Consider the following 24,875-nt stretch of genomic DNA (forward strand, 5'->3'; position numbering starts at 1 on the left):
GTAGGCAGTCAAACACTTGTGCGAAATGCTGTAAGTGCTCCTCTTCCGATGCAGACATCACCAATAAATCATCTACATACACATAGCAAAAATCTAAATCTCTTGTAACCTCATCCATAAAACGTTGGAAGGTCTGGGCGGCATTACATAGTCCGAATGGCATTCGGGTGAATTCAAATAGACCGAATGGTGTTGTCACCGCTGTTTTAGGAATGTTTTCTGCAGCTATAGGGATCTGATAGTAAGCTCGAACTAGATCAATGGTAGAAAATATAGTCTTACCGTGAACATTTGCAGAAAAGTCTTCTATATGTGGAACTGGGTACCGGTCTGGAATGGTCCTTGCATTGAGTTGGCGAGTCACCGCAGGAGCGCCATCCATTCTTCTTTTTAGGCACGATGTGAATTGGGGATGCCCAACTGCTACTAGAAACTCTGCAGATACCTTGTGACAGCATGCTGCGAAATTCCTGCTTTACCACTTTTAACTTTTCGGCCGTTAAACGTCTAGGCCAAGCGTGAGTTGGTGGCCCTGGCGTGGTCAAAATGTGGTGGACGGTTATATGCTTGACTGGTGGGAGAGTAGGCGATTGCTGTGTGATCTCCGGGTATCCTTTCAGTAATCGTATATATGGTGTGTCGCCTGTGACTGTGCGTACCTCTAGTGGTGTGATACAACGGACTTTTCCTGTTGTATGCAGACTAGTAGTCAAATCTATTAGTCGCTGACGTCGCAGATCTGACAGTAAGTCGTAGAAGGACAAAAAATCTGCTCCGATAAGAGGCTGTGATATATCTGCCACTGTAAATTGCCATTCAAACACACGGCGTAGCCCCAAGTTAAGGAATAATGTTACTCGACCGTATGTTCTAACTTTGGAGTCATTGGCGGCGTATAGATAACAGTCGTCGCAGCTCCGGCGTGATAGGCGGTTTGCTGGATATACGGACACTTCTGCGCCTGTATCGACGAGAAACTGTAGTTTTGTTTCGCGGCCTGTCACAAAAAGTCGGCGAGTGTTTGTACTGTAAGTTCTCGCTGCTACGGTGTCTGCCTCGTGTTTCCACTTGCAAGGTGGCGTACACTTTCGTGCATCATTACCAAATGTCTTGTGGTACCAGCATAAGTTCTGTAGTGATCGTGATCGACTGCGGCTTCGTGACCGTCGGCGGCGTGGCCGTTGGCGGTTGTGCGTTGTTTGTAATGCAGCTACCTGTGTGGTCAGCTCTGCCAGTTGTGATTGTAGGGAGACTAGCGTCACTGTGGGCGAATTTTCTTGCTGTGGCGTTAATGTTGAGACACTTGATGTGGGATACATTTCAGTTAACGTGTCGGCCGTTTGTGCCAGTGCGTTTAAATCTCCTGCACATACCGTGAGAATTTTTTGAGTGTCTGACGGCAACCGAGACAACCATATATTTCGTAGCACATCATCAGTTACAGTGTTACTTGCCAGTGTGCGCAAACGTCGTAAGAGTGATGGAGTGCGATCTTCGAGTTCTTCAGTGCGCAGTAGCTTCTCTAGTCGTTTTGCCTCTGATTGTGACAAACGCGTTATTAATGCGTTTTTAATGGATGCATAACGATCGGTATCCGGTGGTGCGGATAGGATATCTTGTACTTCTGCTGCTAGACCTTCTGTAAGTGCTGCAACCACATAGCTGTAAGTAGTTTCGGTCGCAGATATTTGTGCGAGGACGAACTGGCTTTCTAACTGGGCAAACCACAACAGAGGATTATGTAACCAGAATGGTGGAGGTTTTATTGTCACCCTGTTAATTGCACTGCTGGCTTCAGGTTGAATTGAGACTGGCGAATCGATCATTATCGTGCTGAAACGAGCGCGACGCGGCTGGCGCGGACAGTTACAAGCGTGAACGTTGCGGAACTTCCTTAAACGCTGAAGCCGACGCGGATGTTACGTAGTTCGTCGGGTGTCACCAAATGTGGGTGTTGGAGAAAACAATTCCTTTATTCCCACATACATTTAGCAATAACTGAACACTACACACATGAATGAATAGTGTAGACATGAACAGCATGGAATAACTAACTAAAGCTAAGTCAAAGAATAACTATATCACTGCACGCAAATTAACACTTCACGGAATGTTTATGAAGCACTGTACACTTGTAGGGATCGATTGTCAGAAATAGGTCACTACAAAACTATCTGACTAACAGTGTGTGTGTCATCTCTGTTCTGTTATTGTAAAACCTAAATAAATTTTAGTTTTCAGATATCTGGCTTCACTTATAAATAAGGTGATGGAGCGATGTTCATTAAATAAATTTCTATGTACAAAAGTCAGCTCTATTTAAGGAGAAAATACTATTGTTTATGACGTGATTTGTTACATAAAATGAACAAAAATGGATCGGATGAATAGGTTCTATTTATTTCGATATAAATATTGTTTCAGGGTTTGTGCGTACGTATTTTCGTTAGCAAATTAGTGTCGATGTTTTGGAATCTTGTTTCACTCCTCAGTAATTTACCACACAAAGTTGATCAAGGAAATCTGTGATGAGTTTTGCTTTGTTCATTAATAAACTTTATCGTTGTTAGTTCCTCAATACCGATACAATACTCCGACTTTTTTTACCGCAGTGGTAATTCATAACCTCACTTTCAACGATCGGTGCTGGGCGAATTGACGTAACGTCCAGTGTGGATACACCCTAGAACGCTACGGTGTCGTGATGTGACTGTCCGTTGATATCTAGTATGACTCGGCCTAGCCAAATCACACACAGCCTGTCTCTGGCGACATCTTTCACAGTATCCTGTATAGACCAGTGAGTCCTGTACCGAGATCACTAGTATAAGCGAACTCAACATTATCTTTGACTGACAGTGGTACTTCGTACTGTTTTTGGTGGAGTTGTTGGTGGAAGGTGCTTGGTAATTTGAAGTGATTTAGTTTTATTAACAACACAGGATGTATGATGACGAAGGTAAGTAGTTATGTTTTATATGAGTGTTCCGATTATTCTATTAGTTGTCACTATTATTGCAAACAAGCATGTTTAATATTTATTCAATTGTTATGACAGATCAGTATGAAGACGATGGCGAGGAAATCTCCTCAGAACTGTGGCAGGAGGCCTGCTGGATTGTTATCAACGCGTATTTTGATGAAAAGGGTCTTGTACGACAGCAGTTGGACTCATTCGATGAATTTATCCAGATGTCGGTTCAACGTATCGTAGAGGATTCACCACAAATCGAGTTGCAGGCAGAAGCTCAGCATACATCAGGAGAAATTGAGAATCCTGTATGTTTTTTAGTTTCACTTTGCCATTTAGTGCTGTAGCTTGCAGTATTGTCGTACTGAATAGTGCCTCTGAGCTGATTACGAACAGATTACCAGTCTTCAATATATTTGGAACACGGTACTAACCGACGTTGACTGTGTTTCACTTGTAAAATTCCCTTTGCAGTTGATGTAAACCAACGTGTGTGTGTGTGTGTGTGTGTTCCGTTAAAATTTTGGATATAGGCAGCTTTTGTTTTTATTTAGATACATCCGCGCAGACAGAAGAGTAAGCATCAGCCTAGTTTAATAATCATTGGTTTTACTCCCATCATTTTTCTAAGATACATTCATACGAAGTCATAGTATAATTCTTAAGTTTGCCAAGATTGAAACTCGAATGGAAGTTGTATGTTTTTACTTTACTTCAAATAGTCTTACACAAATTTGTAGTAATTTGTGTCGCGAACAAACAATTCCACCAGTTTGTAATAAAAGGAAAAGGGTGATATTTTAACTGTTCGCGTTGCTGAGACTTTGTGTCACTCAGATGGAAAACCAGTACTAAGCAAAAAAGGGAAAGCAGAAAGGTGGGAGGAGTATACTGAGGGTCTATACTAGGGCGATGTACTTGAGGGCAATATTATGGAGATGGAAGAGGACGTAGATGAAGATCAAATGGGAGATATGATACTGCATGAAGAGTTCGACAGAGCACTGAAAGACCTAAGTCGAAACAAGGCCCCGGGGAGTAGACATTCCATTAGAACTACTGATAGCCTTGAGAGAGCCAGCCATAATAAAACTCTACTATCTGATGAGCAAGATGTATGAGACAGGTGAAATACCTCCAGACTTCAAGGAGAATATAGTAATTCCAATCTCAAAGAAGCCAGGTGTTGACAGGTTTGCAAGTTACCGAGCTACAAGTTTAATAAGTCATGACTGCAAAATAGTAACACGAATTCTTTACAGACAAATGGAAAAACTGATAGAAGCTGACCTCGGGGAAGATCCGTTTGGATTCTGTAGAAATGTTGGAACATGTGAGGCAATACCGACCCTACCCTAGAAGATATAGTAAGGAAAGCAAACATACATTTCTGGCATTTGTAGACTTAGAGAATGCGCTTGACAATGTTGACCGGACTACTCTTTAAAATTCTGAAGGTGGCAGATATAAATTACAGGGAATGAAAGGCTATTTACAATTTGTACAGAAACCAGATGGCAGTTATAAGAGTCGAGGGACATGAAAGTGAAGCAGTGGTTGAACAGGGAGTGAGATGGGTCTGTAGCCTATCCCCGACATTATTCAATCTATATATTGATTAAGCAGTAAAGGAAACAAAAGAAAAATTTGGAGTAGGAACTAAAATCCATGGAAGAGAAATAAAAACTTTGAGGTTTGCTGATGACATTGTAATTCTGTCAGACAGCAACGGCCTTGGAAGAGCAGTTGAATGGAATGGACAGTGTCTTGAAAGGAGGATATAAGACGAACATCAACAAAAGCAAATTGAGGATAATGGAATGTAGTCGAATTAAATCAGGCGATGCTGAGGAATTAGATTAGGAAATGAGACACTTAAAGTGGTAAATAAATTTTGATGTTTGTGGAGCAAAATAACTGATGGTCGAAACAGAGGATATAAAATGTAGACTGTCAATAGCAAGGAAAGCGTTTCTGAAGGAGATAAATTTGTTAACATCGAGTATAGATTTAAGTGCCAGGAGTCTTTTCTGGTAGACCGAGGCGTCCGATCCCACCTGTCGTCTTTGACTCATGACGTAAGGCTGTTGTGTGTGACATCATGACGGCGCGTAGTTTGGTTTGTGAGTGTGGCGTGGTTGTTGGTGTCATTATGTTGCAGTTTGTTGTACCCTCTGGTGGTGCGTTTAGGGATTTCGTGTTGTGTGGTGTAATGGGTTCAGTTTGGTCTTGCTCATTCTAGTGACTTTTATGAAGGGTGAAAATTGATATTGTGAGGCATAGATAATACATGGGTGACAATTTAAATTTTATTACAAGGAAGAAATTTAGTTGTTTCAAAATTGCCATCAGTCCAAACATTGATGAAGATATATATATGTACTAAATGCGGGTTTCTGCTCCAAGGATTGCAAGAAAGTCACATTTCATCCAGATTACACATAAAATAATTTTTATGTTTTAGCTGTTCTGGTTCTCACAGTTATGCTAGTTTGGACTCTAATGAGAAGGTGTGCTGTGAATATTAGAAAAGACGTTGGAAAGTGATAAGTAAATATCGTTGGCTTTCAGTCAGAGGGATAGTGTTAAAGGAAGAGCTTTGCAGTATGAGTAGCAGACATGTGGAATACTGCACACAGTAATGTAGCATAAATAGTGATTTCTGAGCTTTTAGTGACACAGTTTAAAAGTTTTGAGATGTTCAATCTCATTGTCAGTTTCATTTTCTTGTAAAAATTTTGACTGTGTATTATTATGGACTCTGCGACAATACCGGACTTCAAAATTACACCACATGACGTAATTGGATCAGGAAGTGGTTTGGTGAAGTGAAAATTAATGTATTGGACAAATAATTTGTGAGCACTTATTACTAGAATAGTAATGCTTTTGTCTCATGTGCATTACAAAAATATTAATCTGTCAGCTTCATAAGGGAAAAAGAACAATCCTGTACATAGATATCCAAATGTGGTATGGAAAGCTCTGTCAGAATGTCAATTTAAGAGTAAAAGAGAGTAAAAGAAACAACACACCAAATACAAGTGTTGAGTTGTCTACAGGAACACAAAAAAGAATGAAAACTCCACTAGTCTCTTGCCAGTATCAGTTTGGGTTGATTCAATGTTTGTTGACAATTGGTATTAACCAGTAAAAACTTTGTGGTTGCTACAGACCTATTGTGTACATTTAGTAATAGCCCTTCTGTTCCTTGTTCTTGTATGTTCAGTGAAAATTTGTTACATGTTGCCAAATTGTAAATGTTCTCAAGTTTCATTCACCTTCCAAACGAGTTGAATTTAATGAAATACTTTCGTTTATCACATGGTGAGGATTTATTCAGATTTTTGGTGAAAGTGAAGAGTGCGTTTCCACCTGTCAAGTTTGATCTATAATGTCAAGATGATGGATACATTTGCAGAAATTCAATGAAACTAGTGGGACAACCACGGGAATTAGTATTTTGGGTGTGGCAAAATAAGTACAATGATTCTAATACGGAAGGTGTACTAAAACAAATACTAATGCAAAACTCAAGCAAGATTCTCAGCAACTAACAAAACCACAAAAAGAATCGGAAAACAGAAAAAAATGTTATCTGAAACTTCCATTGACCTACATAGTTCAAATGAATTCCATGATACAAAAAACCACGCACAACTTGACGAATGCACTGTATAACACTTCACTTGATCTATATAGCTAAAACTAAGTTCATGGTACCATGAAACAAAAACTCTCTCATATAGCTGATATTGTAAATGTAACCTCACCAATGTAGGTAAAATAAATTCCACAGTATATGCATTACAGTCCAATGGAATCAGCAGCAACTAACAGCACAGCCTAGAAATTCACAAAATTGCATTCACACAGATTTCAATACTCAAAAAACACACACTTATGCACAAACACACACTATTATTAAAATCAGTGAAACCATAAAAAACACAGTTAACAACGAAAGTCAGCTGACACACAAATCTAGCAATTACAAAAGCGTCATCAACACAGTCTCTCAAATGGCTGGCCTAGAATTCTCAATCCAAGCATCCCTCCAGATAGAACGCTACATGTTGCCTGCAGACAATGCCACATGTACTGCTCCCTGACCAGAGTTGCGGCAACTTTGTTCGAAGCTTCTCTGCAAACATAACACTTCATACAGTCAGCAATTAAACTGAAGAATTGTAGGGATTTAATCATGGCCAACACGTCATCCTCCATAACGGCATGCAGGGACATACTTGTCAGCTTCATTGTCATATCAATAACTAACAAAAATGGATACCAAGTATAAGCTGAGCATGAAAGACATTGTGTTGATATAATTTTTGCCATTGCTAGATTTGTTGGCTGAATTTGTTTGGAAAGTGTCACATATTTGGTTTGAGCTTGCTGAAAACCTCTCATTTCCATAGTTGTCCCATTAGTTTATTTCTGTATTATTTTTCTGTTTGCATGTGTAATAAGTGATGTCCCCTCTAGGAAACCAGCAAAGAACCCCCTGTTGACCTTCCAGCCATTGTAATGGTAAAGTGGCTGGCTTAATTCAGTTCTGTTTTCATTGCAGTCATAATTACAATCTTTCATTGCAATCTGTTACATGATGGCTTTAAAAAAAGAAAAAAAAGGGGGGTGGCTTATGTGACAGCATCAAGCACACAAGGCACCACAAGTGAACAATATTCTCTGTGAAGTTAAAAAGGATTATCTTTGCCGCTCTCGGCATAGTAAGATTCTCATATAGTTATTGTTTGAAGTGTTTCGCGAGATAGAAATAAAATAATTATTTGAAGCAACCTTTCGTATTCTTTCGCGATAAATACATGTGTGGTGAGTTCCCAAAGGTGTTTCAGAAACCTTGACGTGACGTCCTTGTTCCATTCTCTCGATGACCTCTGTGAATGCTGCCATGTGAAATGCTTTAATGTTCTGATCCGTTTTGTCAAAAGTGTCTCTACAATTTTACCTTCAACAGAGCTGGTTCTACACTATTAAAAACTGTTAGAGTCGACACAATTGAATAAGTAATAACGAGTAAAATACACTTTGTGCCAGTAACTATATTTGCACTTCCAGGTAAAATACGGTGAACACAACAACCAAGGAACATTTAATTACATACGTAAAACTCAGAGAGAGGTCTATTATATTCCACATGATGCACTTTGCCGCCGTTTCACATGAAATGTATTGTTCACACAATTCCAACGAAAACAATATTTTAATGAACATTATTTAATCTATTGATGTTCTTAGCTATGCAGAAAGTTGTCTGTGTATTATAAAACCTAAATAAGCTGTTGCTTTCATTTATTTGGTCTCTATACTTATATCTGGCCTCAGAAAAGTATCCTAATCCTCACGGGATCTACACAGAGTTTCATAAAACCAAAATAATCAGTAAAATTAAGACTAAAATGCCATGCTAACACAAAATCCGTTACTAGGATATGCTAGTGTGGCAAGACCAGGCCAACTATCTGTGTTAGCTGAGAATAAGGTTACAACTTACTTGTAGCAGACGATGTCAGTGCCACTTACTACTTCATCAGCATCAACTTAGTCCGAAGATTGTCAACATGAAAACTTCCTTTCCTAAAATCCTTGAAGCCTATTCAGACTTGCCATCATGTCATGTCACATCACTTTAAAACATTCCGCATTGCATGTCAAATGGCGACCTTCACATAGCCGGTAAACGACACGAAACGTTTAGTCACGCCACTATCAAGGTTTCTCAGTAAGAAAGTCTTGACTGTGACTTTGATAGGAGGCAACAGTGACATTGTCTGCTAACATCGGATGTTAAGCTATTTTCGTCACACTCACTCATGTTATAGTGCTAAACACTGCTGAATTACACTCATTGTAATCTCAGTCCAGGTCTTAAATGCTCCAAAATCTGAAATTGGAATAAAAGCGGTCTTTTTGCATGCCCTTCACATTCCAAAGTTGACTTCATACCACTACTGTCTCTCTCTGTCTAAAAGTAATCTTTGTTATTTTATTTGTACTAGCATATGCAAGGTATGAACTTTTAAGTTAGACATTGGTACTTAACTTGGTTTGTCTTAAACCTCTTTAAGATGTAAGTTTACACTAACCTTTCCCCTCCACCTCTTTCTGAATCAGGCCAAGTCATATTTTGCAGTTGCAGATAAATTGTGCTTTTTATGTTTGTCTTGTTTTCTAGCTTATGCTGCATGTCTCTGACATCCGCATATTCAGATTATTTGCACTTTGTATTTGAAGAATATCCATAGGTCATAAATAAAGATGGAGTCGTTCTTGACTGGTAATGTAGTCTGTATTATTGCCATTGCAATATATACTGTAATTCAACTTTTGTTTATAGATTTTCATGTCAACAATGTGTCATTTTTTTAACAGCCAAGGTATTTGCTGAAATTTGAGCAAATATATTTGTCAAAACCAACTCACTGGGAGAAAGATGGTGCCCCTTCACCAATGATGCCCAATGAAGCAAGGCTACGTAACTTGACATATTCTGCTCCACTTTATGTTGATATATTGAAGAGGGTTGAAAAACATAAAGAAGAACCTGTTGAGACACTGCATCAGAAAACATTCATTGGTTAGTATGGAGATTTCTGATAGTAAGATTGTTACTGCAGAATTGGCAACTTTGGTTTAATGTATGCAAAATTTAAAACTAGGAAAGTAAGTTCTGAAAACTTCAATATTTCAGTTGTGAAACTGAATCTCTGGTTAAATATGTACCCATATAGCTGGTTGAATGTGATACATATTTGGGGTCCATTTTATTTTTATTTATTGTGAGGGTTTGCCATGTAATTACTTTCAATACCTATAAACCTTATGTTGTTTATAGTTGCTAAGTTTCTAATGTTTGATAACTGCTGTGATTTCCTTATCTGATGAAAGCTTTCTTCTGTTGATTTTTATTACAATGAGCCAATTGTTTACAGGAAAAATTCCTATAATGCTTCGTTCAACTTATTGTTTGCTGAGCACTCTCACAGATCGTGACTTGACTGAGTTGAATGAATGTCCTCTTGATCCTGGCGGATACTTCATTATAAACGGATCAGAGAAGGTAAAATTTGTTTTATACTTGATGAAATAATTTAGTTTGCTGTTGGTTGCAAATATTTTCCAGTAAAAAAGTAAGCCATGCTGTCAGTCCCCTAGTGAGTGTGGAAAGAGGACTTGGACATCAGTGTGGAAAGAGAGCTTGGACATCAGTGTGGAAAGAGAACTTGGACATCAGTAACTTAAACAGATTTGCCCAAAGTGTACTTGCAGGAGCCTGTAAGATGGCAGTTGGTGTTAGGTGGTGGATCTATTGTAGAAAGATGAGGCATCACTAAATTGCTGTAATTACACTACCCCTATCTATAACAAGAAATTTCAGTTTGTGTTGTTGCTGTTATGTACGATGTAACAGAACATAAATTTGTAAAGAATTTATATTTTAATGTTTAATTTTGGCAACCAGACTGCAGTGTCACCTCTTGCAAGTCTTGCAGTCAACTTAGAAGTGTGGAGTGGGAAGTTCTCTAAAAGATGTCCCATTGTCTGTTTTCCTCCGTCTGTCACACACTTCACTTTCACTATAACACCACTTTGATATAAGCCATATCTCCCTTGTTTGATATGGGATGCATTTGTCAGCCATTTGTGAAAGGGAAGATAAAAACTCTGCAACTTTTATTGTTAGTTTTGCATCAGGTGAATGTTCATTCCAGCATGTTTTCATATCTTGGTGAATTCTGTAACTTGAAGATTGACCCAAGGTGGCTTGCATAACTTTGGGTGTAAAGCTGGCAAATTCTGGAAAGTACTCCTAAGAAATGCATTCTTATATGGCTCTATCTTATTGAGAATCTGAGCATTTTCACCTTGCCAGCTTTTCTTTTGATATCTGAAAGAACAGTATTGGATTAAACAGGCAGCCACCGACTGCAGGTAGATCTGACAATGCCAGTAATGATCTCATTAAGACATACATCTATCTGAGTTGTACATTTGTGATTTTCCCATCCAGACCCACAATAATTAGCAGCTGAGTACACAAGTGAAAGTGCATCATTGCATAGCATACTTGCATTTGCTTCCCATCTGTTGCCGGCTATGTTGTGGAATAGATTTGCTGTTGAGCCAAGCTTCTTTGATAGGTGTGTGCAGTGTTGCTTAAATGAGTGTGTCCATTTGATACATTGAAATGTGGGGACATAGTTATCGGAAACTTATACTGCATGAAATGTTGTGCAACTTCCTGCGTTTTCCTCTTCATTATTGAGATGGAACGCTGTTGCCTCTGTTTGCTTGGGTTTGGTTGACATCTCCATTTGTAAAGTACTTGTTTAGTTATTGTAACAATACTTGATACCTTTATTCAGACATATAAGGGCCAATCAAAAAGTTTGTTCGAAGGCCATAAAGGCCAGAATTGGTATGCTAATGAGGCAAAATCGCCATGAGCATTGAGACAATTAGCTTACCAACGCACAAGATACCTGTATGGTAAAACGCCGCGTCCTGCTTGCTGTTTGAAGTAGTTTGTAAATTCCTGCTGCATGTCCTCATTTGACAGGAATTGTCGACCCATCAAAGCCTTTGTTTTTCAGGGACGAAAGCTGCATAGTGACATGAGGAGAGATCAGGACTGCTGGCGCCACTTCTCTATTGTGACATTTGCAACGTGGGAACGTACATTATCATGAAGCAGCAGCACCCCCTTGTCCTAGTTTTCCTGAACGTTTGGCCTTAATTGCACACCATAATTTCTTCAGTGTTGCACAGTACCATTCTTCTGATGGAGACATCATAATGGATGAGGCTGGTCTCAGATAGACCAAGAGGACAAGGTTCAAACTCTCATCTGGCCATCGTAATTTAGGTTTTCCGTGATTTCCCAAAATCGCTCCAGTCAAATGCTGGGACAGTTGCTCCATCTCTAATGACCTCATTGTTGACGTGATATTAAACACTAATCTCCTGCTCTCTGATAGACCAGTTTGGAACTTGGCACGTCATTTCACAATGGTGGTTTTCGACAAACGTGCTGCCTTCGCACACGTTCCTCATTCTCCGAAAAACGTCTGCTGGTATTTGGTCTTTGGTAGCCAGGAAAAGAATAACAGCTTGTTGGCCCTGTTTGAACGTATTTAGTAATGATGTTGCCATAGTTCATGTTATTGCATGTATTGAACACACACATCATCAAGACATGAATGCCACACTAATCTCTTTCTTACATACCAGCATTGAAGTCGCACTACATTGCATGTACACTATAGCAACAACCTCAAATGGAAACTTTTTGGACACCCATTATACCAACTCATCTAGGTACTGGATTTTCATGGAGCTAGTTGCTGGAATGTTGTGGATGTACAAACCAATCAGCATGGGAGCCAGCGTTAATCATTGAGCAGTCTATTATTCAGGGTTCTCTGTCTACTAGCTTTTCTATTCAGTAAAATTGAAAGCGTTTGATCAGGAAGCATGTTAAGTAAACTTGCTTGTATCTAATGTGCAATTACATCGGAGCCAATCCTCCTCTCCATACTATATTGTAAACTGCAGTCAGGTTGACGAAAGATGTAGCTCATGTGAGATCTTTGAAATAGTCAACCCTTTTTCAGATCATTAGCACTTGATTTCAGCTACTCTGTTTTTATAAAGCCACTCTGTTCCACTGGAATTATTTTATGTTCTCTTGGATGCAGTTGAGAATTAGCATCTCCAATTGTACCAAGAAGGGAGATGGGTCTACAGCTAGCCACATAGAGTTCGTCTTTGCCTGGTTTCAAAACTGCCATTATTTTATATTTCATAAGCATCACTAGTAGTTTGCCAATCAAAATATTTTGTTGACGAATTCGGGAAGCCGTTGTTTTCATCCGGCATCGTACTCTGAATACATGCGATCAAATTCAGCAAGAGCCCCGAGTTCATAGACACCAGCCACATGCATACTGAGATTTCAAACAAGATCTTTTCTTATAGTATTTTCTTTAGGTTATTTATACACCATATCCCAACTTAGCTTTTGAAATTTTTATTAACCTGGCAGCAACTGCAATAACGTGTGTGTGTGTGTGTGTGTGTGTGTGTGTGTGTGTGTGTGTGTTTTTTTTTCTTCTTTGTATAAGTGGATCTATACCAAGTTTCCTTATAAAGTTCCTGGCTTTACAGCTGGAGTGTGTAAAATTCAGTGGTCCCACCATTTCTTTTCTAGTAAGATTAGTGATGACTGCATTTTCATCTTTTTTATTGTATGCTGCTAAGGAGAGAGGTATACTATAACTATTAAAAATACAAGCAGTAACTCCAAGCTTGCACCATTGTTAAATGCAAAATTTGTTACACAGGGATACCAAAATAGGAGCATATAGGCACCACAGAACCTCTTGCTGTGGGTCCGCACCTTGGATCTTGTCTCGCCCATCTGTAGACACTACACACAATTTATCACCTTGTTACCCCCACCCCCTCCTTCCCTGACTGGCCAAAACGGTGCTTACTCTTACTGTTTCAGACAGTGCTGTAAACATTGAACAAGTCAAGTTTTTTCACAAGTTTATATTCTGTAGTGAATATACTTTAACTGTAATTATTAGTTGAAATGTGTTGATACAATAAACAAACTTCAGCTTCCATAATACTTAAATGTAAGTCTTTCTGTATTGAAGTATGACAAAAACAGTAATTCATTAGATATTAGATTCATAAGGCTAATTTGCTTTGAATTGTCTTTATTTCCAAGTCAAAATTTGCTTGATTCAAGGATCTTTCTATGGTAAATTGGTAGAAATTGTGATATTTCTGTTTGACAAGATTTATTTTTTGGGCTTACATGCATAAGAGATGTTTTAATTTTTGTGTTTTTGTAGGTTCTGATAGCTCAGGAGAAAATGGCAACAAATACGGTGTATGTGTTCAGCATGAAAGATGGAAAATATGCATACAAAGCAGAAATTCGTTCCTGCCTAGAACATTCATCGCGTCCTACTTCAACCCTCTGGGTCAACATGATGGCTCGGGGTGGACAGGTAATTAGATTTTTTGTCTATATTGTGATTTCTGTGAATTTTTGTTCCCCTTCCCATTCACATATAACCACCAGTGTTACATGTTTTTCTTAAAGTAATCAAGAAATGAGTGATAAGATTGGTTGTTTTGGTACTAAGTAACTACCAATTATCATGTTCTAAACAGTGTCAGTACATCAGATTTAACATTTACATTGCAGTTCAAGGAAGAAAGTGACAATGATATGATTTTAATTTCATTTGGAGTATGTCGTCATTATAAATTCAAAGTAATTATTGCGTGCTGTGTTTTTCTTCACTCACTAGATGTTTTAAAGCTCTGTATTGTAGTAAAATATGCATCCTGCATTCAGAAATTCATGGAATCAGCATCTTTAAAATACAAATTATTGAAAAACTAATTTCACATTGCTTATAATGGTACACTGTCAATGATTACTGTGCTCGTATAAACAATGAAGGCTATAAATAGGCACTCACTCACCTGGAGCTGAATGGTGTACAGGTGTGTACACTATCTGAACAAAAGTATCTGTACCTCCCTACGTTTTGTGGAATTAATCACTAGATGCCACTAGAGGCAGACCTGCCAGTATGAAAGGAGGCAGGGAGTATTTTGTTTTAACTAGAGAAGCAGTAATAGCAGAGTGAGTTGGTTAGGGAAGCTCGGTGACATCGAATGTGGACTAGTCATTGGATTTTCCCTGAGCAACAAATCCATCAGGGGCCTTTAAAGCCTTCTAAAGTTGGCCAAGTTGACTGTTGATGCAATTATGAAGTGGGAATGTGAAGAAACAATCACAGCTAAAACAAGACCTGGCAGACCTCCTGTAATGACAGACAGGTACTATCAAGCTTTCCAAAAGATAGTTGTACAAAATCACATGAAATCAGTGGAAGGAATCACTCGTGAATTCTGAAAGTACTACTAGCAGTCCAGATAGTAAAAGGACTGTGGGTAGGGACTTAAAAAGATGAGATACACAAGGACTGAACAGCTCTTCACAAACCACATACTCCTGAAGTCAACACTAAATGACACTTGTGGTGGTGTAAAGGGTGTCCCCATGGAATGGTGGATGACTGTAAACAAGTGATTTGGAGTCATGAATTGTGTAACAACCTGTGGCAATGAGACGGTATGAGTTTGGTGAGTGCCTGGAGAACATTACCCGTCATTGTCTGTAGTGACAGCAGTGAAGTGCAGAGCTGGTGGTGTTACGGTGTGGTGATTTTTTTTATTTATTTATTTATTTTTTCTCTCCTCGGTTAGGTTGTGTAGTCCTGTTATTGTGCTAAAGAAAATGCTAAGTATGGAACGACATGAACACATTTCACAGCATAGTGTGCTGCTTACAGCAGAGGAACAGTTTGGAGGCAATGACTGTTTCAGCATGGCAATGCACCCTGTCACAAAGCAATATCTGCGAAGTATTGGTATGTGGACAAAAACATTCCTGAACTGGACTGGCCATCCCAGATTCCCTGTGGAACACCTTCGGGATGAGTTAGAATGTCAACTACACTCTAAACCCCCAGCGTCCAACATCACTACCTTCTCTGGTTTCAGCTCTTGATGAAGAATCAGCTGCCATTCCTCCACAGAAATTCAGAAACCGTGTTGAATGAGTCCGCAGCAGAGTTCTCATCATAAAGGTGAGGGTTGGATGCACCCCATATTAAAGTCCACTCCGTCGGGTTGACGGAGGAGGTAGAGAAGATCTAAAGAAGAGCGGCGTGTTTCGTCACAGGGTTATTTGGTAAGCGTGATAGCGTTACGGAGATGTTTAGCAAACTCAAGTGGCAGACTCTGCAAGAGAGGCGCTCTGCATCGTGGTGTAGCTTGCTGTCCAGGTTTCGAGAGGGTGCGTTTCTAGATGAGGTATCGAATATATTGCTTCCCCCTACTTATACCTCCCGAGGAGATCACGAATGTAAAATTAGAGAGATTCGAGCGTGCGCGGAGGCTTTCCGGCAGTCGTTCTTCCCACGAACCATACGCGACTGGAACTGGGAAGGGAGGTAATGACTGTGACACGTAAAGTGCCCTCCGTCACACGCCGTTGGGTGGCTTGCGGAGAATAAATGTAGATGTAGATGAAGATATTTCTGGATACTTATGATCAGATAGTGCACATGTGCAGGCTATTGTGTGGTGGTCAGTGATTGCCCATCATTGTTGACTTTTTTGTTTGTTGATTCCATCCAGGAAATCCCAGTATTGTGGAGAGGAATAAATATTAATGTAAATTAATCTAACATTAATTTCATTAATGTTAATTTAGGTTTAATTAATTAATTAATGAATTAATGCTAGTCATTGATGGAATCATTCAATGTGCACATTGCTTCATAAACATAAACACAGTGACATCATCCACCTTTCATACGCATTAGGTCTGGAAATAGGCACATTCCATGAAGCTGGGTTAAAGTGGAGGATGCTAAAGAACAGGCATTTTATTTTTCAGCAAAACTGCATGTCAGCTGTAGCAGTATGATTGATCCTAATGTCATACAAGAGAAAGAAATTATGAATATCTGACAGTTCTGGTCAGATATCCATAGTTCCCTATAAAACTGCTCCAGGACATCCAAATATCAATTGCTTTAGGAATGATAGTTGCAACAGTAGTAGTTGGGTGAGGCTCCATGTGGGAGGCATGGCACACTTAAGCGAATATTTTGGCTCACTATAGTGAGACGTGTAACTGCAGCAACCACCTGTTTGCCAAACCTTCACCCTCGCCACAATACTCCGCACTTGCAATATACCTTAGATAGTAAGTTGCTCTGTGGTGTTGTTCATTGTGTACTGAGATTTTTCATTTTTCACACTTGTGGGGTTAATATTTTATGTTACTACTATTCTGTGTTGTATGATACCAAACAATACCAGAAGCGGGTTTGTCAATGTTTCTTTGTTGAAAAGATCAACATAGAATTGTTGGCCAATGGATTCCTGTAAGAGGTCAGTCGATGGAAGTGGTTTATGCTTTACATGCCTGCACTGTCACCAGTTCTTGATAATGATCCCAACCATTCTGTTATTATTGACAAGATTCCTACCATAGCAGAGCGAGAGTTTGATTGGTTGGCTTCACCAGGAAAGTGTCGAAGTAAGTGATAGTCATAAAAATTTGGAGCCTACGAAACTAATTCATGTACAAATAATCTTCTCCCAGGTAAGAAACCAATGACCTGGCAAAAACAAGAGCATACACTCATTAGGCTGACATAATATTACTGTCATTTAAATCCATTAAAATTGATGCAGACCTAAAGTAAACATTTTTTACCAGCAAATACAAGAACGAATTACTATCTGAAGTTGAAGCTGTCGCCAATAAAGCTGTTGGGAAAGTCGGGTCTGAAAATTGGAAGAAAGCCGCTAATGTTACCAGTGCATAATACTAAATGCATGGTGAAATGAAGCTGTCTTAGATACTATGTAAAGTATTCATTTCATTAAATAATGACAGTGACAGTCTCTCTTCAAGCGTCTGTCACAGCAGAGTAATGTCAGTAATTTTTCTGTTACCACAGAAAAAGATGTGAGTGTGGGATTCAGCTGACTGTTCCGTGTGTGGGGTTTAATGACCGGCATAGTGAAATCATATGAGGTGGCTGTAATTGAAGTGCAGCTACTCATGGAAGTAGTGTGTGGGATGGAATTATCGTATGGCAATAAAACTTAGTAGATATGCTAATGCGTTAATGCAGAACTAATTTACAATGGCAAAAGGTTAGTTCCAGTTTTCACCACCATGTGCAAATGTATCATTGTACAGCATCTTGTTGATGTCTTTTGTGCTTACATTGACAAATTGTGCAAGCGGTGGTCAGTAATAAAATAAACAATATGCCTTGTTAAACAGTTTGACCTCTTCATTCCATGTCCGGTTTCTAATCCATCACATACGGAAACATTTCTGTATGTCTTTCATGCATTCACAGTGCCAGATTTGCACATGGTGGCCAAAATTGGAACTAAGTTTTTTCCCACGTAAATTGGTTCTCTGTTAATGCATTAGAATATTTACTAAGTTTCACTGCCATAGAATAATTACAGCCCACACTGCACCTCTGTGAGGAGCTGCACTTTAATTATAACCACCTGGTATTTCACAAGTTTTGGATATTAACGAGGATGCTGAGCCCAAATGAAGTTCATTTCAGGTTCCAGGCTTCATCACAGATTGTAAATCCCTTTGTGTGTAATAAAATTGCTGCAATATGAAGATAGTGTATTTTGTACCAGTATTCTTCTTTCTTGCAAACACACAATGTTTGTTGTTTTTTTATCCCATTACATTAGAAAAAGTAAAGTTTGATGAGAAAATGCAATATGCATTAAGGGGCCCTTACATGCGTAATATTCATTGCACAATGGTACTGACCATGTATTGACAGTTTGCACAACATACTGGAATCTACAGAGTTTTAGTCTGCCGCTGGTAGCTGAGTGGTCAGCGCGACAAAGTAATCCTCAGGGCCCGGGTTCGATTCCTAGCTGGGTCAACGATTTTCTCCGCTCAGGGACCCAGGTTTTGTGTTATCATAATCATCATAATTTCATCCCCATCAACACGCAAGTTGCCGAAGTGGCGTCAAATTAGACTTGCACCTGGCGAATGGTCTACCCGACGGGAGGCCCTAGTCACATGACATTACAGTGTTTTAAAATATTGACATGTACTTGATATATTGTGGAATATATTGAACCATGTAAGGGTAGTATTGTGCAATAAAAGGCTGTTCCTGCTAAGACAGAGAGAAATTAAATACACTCCAAATAAATTCCTGAAAATAACTGAAAGTGAATGACGAAAGATGGAGTGTGCTGTTGCTTTGCACTCTGTAATGCAGACACAGACTATCTCTGTGCACTCTTATTTAAATCAATCCAAGCATGCCACAAAGACTTGCACAAACTTCTTCTGGAAACAGTGAGGCCATTGACAAACAGTTAGAGTGCACATTAAAACAAAAAGTGCTGCTGTAGTCAATATATTTACATAAGCATTACAATACAAAACTTTTCAAACTGTGATATTTTTGAAACAGTTTTCAGGGTGGACTGTTTCCATAGTTATTTCACTCAAATTGTTCACAAATGAATCAGTCACAATCAAAATCATTGTCATTCTTATTTTCACATAAAAATTCTTCTTAAAGTTCTACAGTCTCTCCATAAGAAGCAACTGTACATGGAGGAAAAGCCGTTTTATGCCTACTGACGTGAACATAATTATTACGACCTTTTATCCCAACACAGCTGCTACAGTTACAGAGTTAACTCGGGTATCCCAAGTTGATGCTTAGTACTGTCAGATTCAAGAATGGAACATGCAAAAGCTATGAAAAATCATATCGAATGAGGCTTGATATCGGAGTGGTAAACTAAATTTGCAATGATGAGCAGCACTTGTTCTTGGAGTGGAATTTGTTTCCAATAGTTGCTAACAGTAGAGACGTACATAGAAAACAGTGAAAGTTCGTGGTAAATTAGAGTGGTCACTTGTTTAATTTGTAATTGGTAGTTGTGGTTTATGAATCTATGCTGCAGTGAAAGAGGCCCTGGTCCGTTGAAATGTTTACTGGAAGTTTTTCAGACTTAATTCATCAATCCTTCTTAAATTCTACTTCTGGTTTGCAAGTTGCAGTACAGAGGAGTTCCACATCATCAGGCACTGACATGTTCGCTGATGAAGGCAGAATTTTAACTGACACATCCCAGGCATAAATATTGCACAACTTTGTTGTGCCATTCTCGTCCTCACAGCGCAATAAATATTGAGCATGTGAGGGCCCCTTTAGCAAAGCATTATGTGTCACGTTTAACTCAAATTACGGTAATCTGACATACTTCTTGTTGGGAGCAGATGAAAATGTGTATTCCTAAAGCGTTGTTCGCATAATGTGTCGTCCTAAATTCAATAACAAAAAATTTTCCAACAACTCAAATTCGACAATGTCACAAGGAAATGCAATTTAATAAATAGTCTCTATATTGTCTCAATAATTTGCCATTGTAAATAAAACTAAAATGAAAACAGTGTAGCTCTTCCAGAACATACTGATGCTAGTTGTATTTTGGTACATTTAATAGTTTGCGAGTTTGAGGATATTGAATGAAATGTAAAATTGCGTGTGTGTTCCGTGTGGAACGTGGCAGCTCTGCTCCACGTATCTACATGCTCCTGCTGAAGTGTCAGTTCTGAAGTAATTTTCAATAGTCGAAGAAATGCAGTAAGCAAGAAAGTACTTGCAGGTAATGTCTTCTGCTTAAAAAGGAAAAAAAAAAGGTTGTTGAACTAAACTTAAATCTAGTTCACACAGAAAATACCTGTAACCAGTAAATTACAATTTTATATCTAATAAAGTAATTTTTTTTATATATAATTTTTCCCACGTGGAATGTTTCCTTCTATTATAAAGTAAGGTGAAGTATTGATATGCCAATAAAAAAATTTATTTTTGCTCATCAAGAAAAGCTGCATAAATACTTTTAGTATCACAATTCCCTTCAGATCACCAAGATAATTTACTGATACAATACTAGCAAGAACTTTAGTAAGAAAATTGCCTAGAACTACTAAATGAGACTACCTCACTGGATTTCAGGAATGTTAGCATTGGAACTAAATTTAATTCTAAACATAAAACTTTTTGTAGTGAATTTACTGTACGAAACATTCTTGGTGCACTTGTCACACACATTCTCCATAAAGATTGAAGCTTTTGACAGAATTCACCATTGTCTTGGACAGGAATGAAACTTACTGTCAAAGAAGTAATGGAATCACACAGGTGTGATGCAGTACCCACTGCAACCAGATATTACATTGGCACTAATGGTGAAACTTCATCTTTTGTGTCTTTGTTTTTATCGCAATGTGTAATATAGGACATACTCCCACGCAGTCCCTAGATAGTAAGTTTCTACTTCCACTCTTTGCCGAGTGCATTGCCCCTATATCTTGTCAACATAAATTCTAATTTCCTTACCCTCTATGATGAGTTGAGTTCCAGTAGTTTGAAGTGTGGTCTGCAGTCTTCAGGCTAAAAAAAGATTCTGTTCTTAAAAAAAGTGGAGGGGGGGGGCTGGTTTTCCATTGCTGCTGCTTCACATAGTGTAACAGGTCTGGAGACACCAAGTGACTAAATATTTTGTAATTCTGACAGAAACTTGTAACCTTGAACATTATTAACAAGTACCATTACATCAAATTTTGTATTGATGATTCCTATTCTGAGTGCTATAGTGACTGCCTTTGTGTTACAGAGCATTAAGAAGTCAGCAATTGGACAGCGCATTGTTGCTATATTGCCATATATCAAACAAGAAATTCCCATCATTATTGCATTTCGTGCACTGGGGTTTGTTGCTGACAGAGATATCCTTGAACACATAATATACGATTTTGATGATCCTGAAATGATGGAAATGGTGAGTAAAACTTCAGAATTAGATCCTTGATATGCAAAGGCCATATGACATATCTGAACATACTGTACTTATTCTTTTATTGTATTACCTGTGATAATATTGTTTACAAGATTGTTGAGGTTGTGGTGTAAAAGTAAAGATGGCCAAAATAACTAGTGGCAGAAATGTTACTGCATTAGCGTCTCAGTGGCTGCCAGGAAACAAAACCTGGACATCGGCATTACTAGCCAAAAACACTAACCACTAGATGTGCAGACAGTTTGCTTTTGCTCCTGTGGTATTAGCTTTTACCTTTGTGACATTAGAAGATATACCGTAAGTGAATGGCTACTGGATGAGAGAGGCTCTGATGGACAAGGAGATAGGAAAGATATTAAAATTGGTCAGCATAGAATTGAATAAAGAGTCAGCATAATCCTGTATGTCTGAAACAGAAGACGGATGATTCAAGACAATTCAAGACACTGCTGTGGACATTAGTGACATCACCAGGGAAGGTACTTTTATAGGTACTATCACTGAAGCTTCATGGGGAACCAAGGTGAGAAATTCTATTTCTGTCCTTGTTCTAAATGATCTCTTCAGTCTGTGATACGTAAAGACATGTAGTGTGTGATAGTGCTCCTCATGTAACAGTACTGCAGTGTATTCTAATGCTTCCTCCCCTTATTCTCAGACATTAACATGACAGGACTGCCATCCTGCCCAGGTAACCAGTTCACTTTGCCAAGTACTATTGTATCTGGAAGACACACACTCATAATTCCTTTATTGGTGGCAACTGTCCTTAATACACAACTTTGTATACCATAACGTAACGACAAAAAAACAGTGCACAGATTATAGTTATTTGCTGATTAACCATGTTAGAAAACGAAGTACTGATGGTATTTTTTGTTCCTATTTTTAATCACTTCTGAGAATAGGGAGACCAGAGCTCAAGGAAGTTAACTGCACAATGTTTGTAAGCTCCATGTGAAAGCAAACACAATGCCAATATCATTTTATGTCAGTTACATCTTTTTGCACACATGAACATTGTTTCCTTAAATGTAAGTGGAGGGAAACTTAAAAAATGATACTGCATAATGGATGCTAATTAACATTGTAAACATGAAGAAATTAAAATTTAAAACAGTAGGAAAAGTTACTTCCAGAAACCTGAAATTATTCACATTTTACTGAGAGACTGGAAGTTATTGTGAAGAACTCCTGTACGAATAAAAGAATTGTACCACAAGGAAACGTTTAAATGCAACTCTAAAAATCTTGGCGTAGCATCAATATTTTTTGTTTCAGCTGGAAGCCTATTGAAAATGAAGCATGCAGGATGCTACTGTTAGTTATTCACTACAAATCCCAATAAAGTATGTGTTAAAAGGACGGCAGTGTTACAATTCATACAAATTTGATCAAAACCTGCATGAAATTGGTGAAATGACACAACTTGTTTCCAATTAACCGTTACTGGGCTGAAAATACCTTTTTTAATACAGGAATATAATATGACTAGAAGATAAGATAAAAAAAAATCTACTCGACAAGTGGCAGCAGGAAAGCCCAGGTACAAAGGTTAAGGAAATTTGCAAGGTTTTGGAGCCAGTGGTTCCTTCTTCTGGCAGAAGGGGAAGGAAGAGGGTGAAGGGACAGGACTGGCAAGGTTTAGGAAATGGGGAGAGTTTCTAAAAGTTGCCCAGAACTGTGGGTCAGGGCTGACTTACTGGACTGGATGAGAAGGAAAGACTGGTTGTTGGAGACTACACCAGATGAGATTTGAAGAACTGAGAGCTTAAAGGTGGAAGATAGGGTAATAAGCAAGACAGAGTTTACTGACAAAACATTGTGCAAGTGTTAATAAGAGCTTTCAAACGAAGTGCATTGTGTGTGGTAGTTGTGAAGGGCAAGGAAAAATAGACAGGTCAGAAAATAGGGTTTAGAAAACTAAAAGTGATTTAAGAAAGCAGTAGATGCTGTGAAGAAATGCTGAGACTGAAGAAATTAATGTAAATTAAGACCACGTAGGAGGTGAGGACCAAGGACATGTTAACGCCAGTTCTCACCTGTGGAGTTCTTAGGAACTTGTGTCCAGGGGAAGAATCCAGATGGTATGTGTGGTGAAACAGATACCAAGGTCAAGACTGTCATGTTGCAGAGCATTCTCTGCAGCAGGATGTTGTGTGCAGAGTTACTTCAAAATAAAATGCCAAAGGACATCGTATTTGTAAAGTAAATAAATTAACTTACTCAATTCATTGTCAGTACTTGTTATTATTGTAATAAAATCAGTAGTATGTGTGGTGTCCGTTCGTTCAGACATGTCTGAAAGAACAGACACCATGCATTCATACAGCTAATATCTAATGTCTATGGAAGTGATAGTTTACAGGAGTGCATCCCTCTTTACTCTTAAGAATTAAAAATGTTAGCTTTCGCTGACCAAACAATCCTCATGTGTTAATATAATTCCGGTCTTTCTGTGTGTGTCAAAAACTTAATAATATAACAGTCTGTTTTCTGTAAGCCACACACTGATGTTACCACATTTCTTCATCTGAAGCATCTACATTATATTAAATGTTCTTCACAGTCAAACTTGTCATTTTCAACAAAGAAAAGTACCTCCATTTCCCTTGATTCTGTCCTATTTCAAGGAGTTGTGCGCTCTGAAAGGTTGTTATTTGCAGTCGAAATAGTTATGTAAAAATTCAATGAAGTGCTTTCAGTATAAAGTATTACCATAAATGAAAGGCAGAAACAGACAAAAATGTTTTATTCTAATAATTAACTGAATAAGTGAAGAGTGCATGACAGATTGTTAACTTTTGATTATGGAACATAAGATTGTGCAACAGCATATTAAAAGTAATTGTAATTAAAATTATGCAAATTGTAACTAAAATTGTGGAGAGATACGTAAAGGTTCCTAATCCTAAGGTTCTCCATAGTTAGAATAATAGTTTTCGTAAGTCAGTTTTTTGAAAATTTTGAAGTGCTGATTTTTAAGAGTGTTGGATTGGACTTTTAATGGTAAATGTACTATTGCAGTGTGTTGCCAACATTTATTGTTTTTAGAATGTTTCTGGTAAATGTGAATTTTGGCATAAAATTTTAAAAAAATCATGTTATCTTCCCCCCTCAAATTAAGTTTGCATGTACTAATTTGAGCATCTTATTCTTGTTGTAAATTAATAAAGATGTACCAGTTTTTGGGGAAATCAGTGTGAAATTAAACAGTACAGAGATGAGTGTCCAGTTCAGAGGGTGAGGATGACTCAGTTCCACGTGGAATATTGTAAAAGCCATATTTGTTTAGATTAACACATTATGGAAAAATCAAGATGCAAACAGAATCCAAATTGACAGGAATATTTCTAAGTAGAGAGGAGGTGCCTTTTGGGCACAG

General features: G+C 38.3%; 1 protein-coding gene across 1 annotated transcript in view; it reads left to right on the forward strand.

Annotated features, from left to right (window-relative positions):
• The first annotated feature begins 2,819 nt into the window (after nt 1-2,819).
• LOC124787721 (DNA-directed RNA polymerase II subunit RPB2) overlaps nt 2,820-24,875 on the forward strand; it is an 80,936-nt gene continuing 58,880 nt past the window's right edge. Inside the window, exons 1-6 of the mRNA XM_047254566.1 lie at nt 2,820-2,959; nt 3,059-3,279; nt 9,368-9,572; nt 9,928-10,055; nt 13,861-14,019; nt 21,308-21,472. Coding sequence (XP_047110522.1) covers nt 2,944-2,959; nt 3,059-3,279; nt 9,368-9,572; nt 9,928-10,055; nt 13,861-14,019; nt 21,308-21,472 — 894 coding nt within the window. The 5' untranslated portion in view covers nt 2,820-2,943. The remainder of the gene's footprint in view (nt 2,960-3,058; nt 3,280-9,367; nt 9,573-9,927; nt 10,056-13,860; nt 14,020-21,307; nt 21,473-24,875) is intronic.

This window comes from Schistocerca piceifrons, chromosome 3, assembly GCF_021461385.2.
Source record: "Schistocerca piceifrons isolate TAMUIC-IGC-003096 chromosome 3, iqSchPice1.1, whole genome shotgun sequence".
Taxonomy (NCBI): domain Eukaryota; kingdom Metazoa; phylum Arthropoda; class Insecta; order Orthoptera; family Acrididae; genus Schistocerca; species Schistocerca piceifrons.